The following is a 5306-nucleotide window of genomic DNA, read 5'->3' as shown; positions in this document are numbered from 1 at the left end:
ATTTCAAGAATTCAAAAGAGAAAAATAAGGTAAAATACTTTCCTTAAATCCAGAATTTAATCATGAAGGAAGTTCATGGAAAAATTGACAATCATTATGCTCAATCCCAAAGCTTCTACTCAATTGGTTAGAGTCTCGTGCTGATAACGTGTTATAAAACAATAAAAGAATAAAAGAGTATCGCAGAGAAAAGTAGAGAAAGAAAATTCTTATTAATTTGGGGTGAATTACAATGGAATAGAACTCCTCTATTAATAGGAAAAAAATAACTTAGCCACCAAGTAACAAACCCTAAAATCTCTCTAAATATAGACGTTAACCTTAAAATACAATTTTATTTATAACAAGAAATAATTTCTACCATTTTATTATTTTCCAGGTAAATCAGCCTCAAAGTATACTAGCTATGATGAACGTCATGCTTCTTGGCCTTTTCTCGTGAAATCCAATTCTTTTATCATCCTAGTATCATCTTCTCGATAAAAATAAATAACAATGATATTAATAGGAGTAGTAAAATTTCGAACATAATAAATAAATTTCTTATATTATATAAGAGCTTATCTTAATCTTTAAAAATTGATCACTATCACTTATTATTGAAGATTAAGATTCCATAAATTGTGGCGCAAGAAATGATCTACAATAAAAAATTATTTCGAACCCAAAGCCAGCTATATATGTCCTTAACAAAAAAAGAAAGAAAGGGGTAGTTAGGGAGTAGGAAAAATTATATAGGGGCATCCTGGTAAAAAAAGGAGAAAGAAATAAACTAATAAGGGACCCACCAGCCTACACGTGCCTCTCCAAGCTGTGCACATGCTTCACCCCGCACCCACTCCCACGCCCTAAATTAATTACTTAATTAATACTATAATAATTAATAAATCTGGCGGAGTAAAAATTCAAAAAAATTTAAAACCCCTGAATAAATCTTAGTCCTCTCTCTCCTCTTCACACACACTCACACAGTAACGTTCCTAAATTCCTCATTTTCCTCTCTCTCTCTCTCTCTCTCTCTCTCTCTATCTATCGTAGCTCCCAAGTCCCAACAAACACTCACTGCAAGCAAAAAAGCAGAGAGTAGATTCAAAGGAAACACAAACCCCCCCTTAAAAAAATACAAATATTTTCTCCAACTTCTCCTTCTTAGATCTCTTAATTTATTGCTTTCTACAGAACCCAAGCTGAGTTAAAGAGTTTTGAGCTAAAAGAAGAAGAAGAAGAATCTGTTTGTGGGTTGTGGATTTTGGAGCAATTTGGTGGGTTGGTCCAAGAATGGAAAAAAGCACTCCAGTTAGGAAGTCACACACTTCCACTGCAGATCTGCTTACTTGGTCGGAGAATCCGCCGGAAAATTCTCCGGCTGTTGGTTCTGCTGCTTCCTCTGCCCGTTCACGCCAGGTGAGAGGATAAGTTTTCCTAAAAAACATTTTTAAAAATAAAAAGATTCTTTTTTTTATGTGGTTTTAAAAGTTAAGGTTTTTGTTTATGTTTTTTTTTTGCTGGTGAAATGACAGCCGTCGGATGGGATCCAAAAGGTGGTATTTGGAGGTCAAGTGACAGATGAAGAAGTTGAGAGCTTGAACAAGAGGTAAGAAAATATTTCAGCTTTTTGTGATTTTTGTATTTTAATTTACGGAGTATTAATTTTTGTCTTTTCTGTTTTCTGTATATTTCGATTTTGTTAATTTATCTGAGCGAACGAGAGGGCATTAAATGCTTCCATGGGCAGATATAGTACGGATGATTTGTTTGATTGTTATTTTGTTTCTTTTATTTTTGGCTCTATTCTTCACGGTTTTCACTGTGCTTTCTTCTCTGTTCTTTTTCTTTTTTCTCCTTTCGGTCCTATTATTTTGTTCAAAGAGCTCAAATACAGTAGAATTCATTTAAATGATTTATATAGTCGATCTCGGTTGTAGTAGTTGTTGTATCAATTTGACAATTTCTGGCCAATGCTTTTGTAATTTGTCTGCTAATTTTGTTAAGTTCTGACCTTAGGATATTACATTTTTATGTCATATATCTAATCTCATTCATGCATTCAGATCTGCACTCAGCAGTATGTGTGTTGCTTAACTAGAAGTGATTTAAACATCTTACCGAGCAATCTTTGTCTGGATAGTGCTTTATCAATAATTGACATAACCTAAGTCATATTTGACAGAAAAAGAGATATTGGATTGTGTTAATCATGGTATTTTGTCCCTCGGAAAATATTCATCACCTCCATTATTTGAAATATCTTTATTGTTCTGTATTTTCCTGGCGTCTCAATGTCTCTGATATCTATGAGTATATGATTATCGGAATGATGTACCTTTCTCGTTTTTTTTTGTTACTTAAGTTGTGTTGGATAAGCTGAAACTGTTAAGTTTGGCACTGTCGCAGGAAGCCTTGTTCGGGTTATAAACTAAAGGAGATGACAGGTAGCGGTATTTTTGTAGCTGATGGAGAAAATGGCAGTTTAGAATCTGACAGTGCTAGTGCGATCCCTAATAGAAGGATGTATCAGGTACATGTCCTAGTTTATGTTATCTAGTATTTAATCAGTTCATCATATATGGTCTCCCATCCTATGTACATACATAATCATCTGTGGACTTCCTATCCTATCTATATATAACCTTACGAGCTGACTTCTTACACCTGCTTTTTGTCCACAGCAAGCTGTAGCTGGTATTAGTCAAATTTCATTTGGTGAAGAAGATACTGTGTCCCCAAAGAAGCCGGTCACTATACCTGAAGTGGCAAAGCAGAGGGAACTAAGTGGAACTCTAGAAAGTGAGGCTGAGATGAAGTTGAAGAAACAACTTTCTGATGCAAAGACCAAGGAGCTTGTTGGCCATGACATCTTTGCTCCTCCACCTGAAATTCAACCTCGTCCATTGGCTGCTCGTGCTTTAGCACTAAGAGAAAGCATTACCATTGGAGAACCTGCAAATAATGTATGTACATCTATCAATATCTCTTTATGTTGCAATCTATATACTTGCACATCCCACATTCTGTTCTGCATTGCATAGGCTCAATGTCTATCCACTTACTTTGTAGAGCAGCTATTGTAGCAGGAGCATAGAGGTTGAAATTGGCAATGAACTGCAAGACTCAGTGCCCCTTGTAGTACAACTATCCTTAGTGTTAGTGGACTATCTAAATGATCCCACAAGAAACTGTTCGTACCACCTTGTTGTCCCCATTAGTCTTTAATCCTAAAAATGCAGAGTCTTTGTGCATGTTATCAGGCTTGAGCTAAAAAATCTTGGCTTAGCTTAGCTTAACCTCAGGACGGGTCAGGCAAGGAGTTGAGTGCTCAGACACTAGCTTAACATCTCTCTTCTCATTGTTTCTCCATCCGATTTCTGATTCCCTTCACTATTTGTCAGCAAAATATGTTCAGCCTCGTTCTTTTAATCTTTTGTCAGGGTGATGTGTCTGCTGATGAACAAGCGGTCAAGACAGCCAAAAAGATTCCTGAGAAGAAACTTGCAGAGCTCACTGGAAACGACATCTTCAAGGGCGATACTCCTCCAGCATCAGCTGAGAAGCATTTGAGTTCAGCAAAGTTGCGAGAGATGAGTGGAAGTAATATATTCGCGGATGGAAAAGTAGAATCTCGGGACTTCTATGGCGGGGTTCGCAAGCCTCCAGGTGGTGAGAGCAGCATTGCATTGGTGTAACTTGCTAGGTCTAACTCAATTTACATCATTATTAATTGTGTTTCCTTTTTTATCTATTATTATTTGTAGTCGGAGGTGTTTGGTTCTGATGTGATTTGACCAGTGTTCTGGAATTTGGTATGTCCTAGGTCTTATTTGACATGTCGACCAGAGCTTAAGAACTTTTGGCTAATTGGGTTTTATGTTCATAAATCTGTGTTTCTGGTGCACTTTGTTTTTGTGAAGATGTGTCGTCTGAGTTCAATTAATTAATTAATATTTGTGTCCTTTTTTAGACTCTGGTTCATATTTCTAACATACTTGCCCCAGTTCGTTAGATCACTTTCCTGTTTGGCTTTAAATAAATGTAAATTCTTTTTCTATTGGTCTGGTTAAAAGTTAGTAATTCTTAGGGAGAAATTCAAAAATAGCTAGATTTACTGGTCGTTCAAAAATAGCCACAGTTTCAAAAATAATTGAAATTTAGTCACTTTTCATGTAAAGATAAATATGAACGACAATACTATTCAAAATTAAAAAAATATTCCAGCATAAGTATACTGGAACTCCAATATATTATAATGGAGTTCCAGCATAAGTATATTGGAACTCCTTCATATTATACTAGAACTTCAGCATAATATACTAGATTTCTAGTATAAAATATCGGTCCAATATAATATGCTGGAAGTTCATACATAGGTGCTCCAATCTCCAGTATATTATGCTGGAACTTTCAGCGTGTTGGAGTTCCAGCATAATATGTTGGAAGTTTATACATAAGTGCACCGATCTCCAGTATATTATGCTGGACCGGTCCCTGTTGCAGCAAAATAGTGGCTATTTTTCAATAACTTTACAAATGCTGGCTATTTTTGAATAACTAGTCCGAAAACTAGCTAGCCGGTGCTATTTAAACTAATTCTTTGGTGAAGGATGGGCTGATCTTTCTATTTACTAGGAAAAAGATCTGCATTTGTACTTTATTACTGTTAGAATATACTATAAGCCATGCGTATTGTTATAGTATTCTTTATGAACAATTATTTATTTACTTGTTTAAATTCAATAAAGTTTCATTTTAAATAGATCATGTGTTGGTTTGTGCGTCCATTGCTTACATAGTAGATGATTTAGTGTATAGAGTTTAGCTTATACACGGAAGATTAAATCATCGGTTCTTGTAAGACATAAAAGTTAATGTTCACAATCTAATGATGGAATTGGACAAATCATCGGAATGATTGTAGCACAAGATTAAATATAATTTATCTTGATTATGAGAATGGTTTAATTCCAACTTCTTGTGCTAGTACATTTTGTATGTATTGAACGGATCAAGTAGAGATGAGTATTTTATACTGACTTTATAAAATAATTTCTCTAGTCCATTTAATGTACTTATACTCTTAATCCTGATATAATTATTATTAGCTGTGTATGTCACTTGTTGTTTTGATTTATTAAAAGGCGAGATTCTTTCGCGAGTCAATAAGCCTGATAAATTGGATAACAATGATATACATTGGCGAAGTAATAATTAGTTGATGGAATCCATGTCTCAATTTTGAGATTGATGATACTCCTTTATGAAAGCTTATAAGTTTTCATGTGTAAACCCGGCCGGTGGATTTTGTATCCGAC

At 35.0% G+C, this 5306-nt stretch overlaps 1 protein-coding gene across 1 annotated transcript; it reads left to right on the top strand.

Annotated features, from left to right (window-relative positions):
- Nucleotides 1-706: 706 nt before the first annotated feature.
- LOC107766695 (uncharacterized) lies at nt 707-3957 on the top strand. The gene is made up of 5 exons (XM_016585532.2): nt 707-1404; nt 1521-1594; nt 2395-2518; nt 2670-2951; nt 3429-3957. Exons 1-5 carry the CDS (start codon nt 1279-1281, stop codon nt 3681-3683), a joined length of 861 nt encoding a protein of 286 aa, XP_016441018.1. The 5' UTR covers nt 707-1278; the 3' UTR covers nt 3684-3957.
- The last annotated feature ends 1349 nt before the right edge of the window (nt 3958-5306 follow it).

This window comes from Nicotiana tabacum, chromosome 16 (assembly GCF_000715075.1).
Source record: "Nicotiana tabacum cultivar K326 chromosome 16, ASM71507v2, whole genome shotgun sequence".
Taxonomy (NCBI): domain Eukaryota; kingdom Viridiplantae; phylum Streptophyta; class Magnoliopsida; order Solanales; family Solanaceae; genus Nicotiana; species Nicotiana tabacum.
The sequence above is the reverse complement of the archived record's forward strand: the minus strand, read 5'-3'. Positions and strand labels throughout refer to the sequence as shown.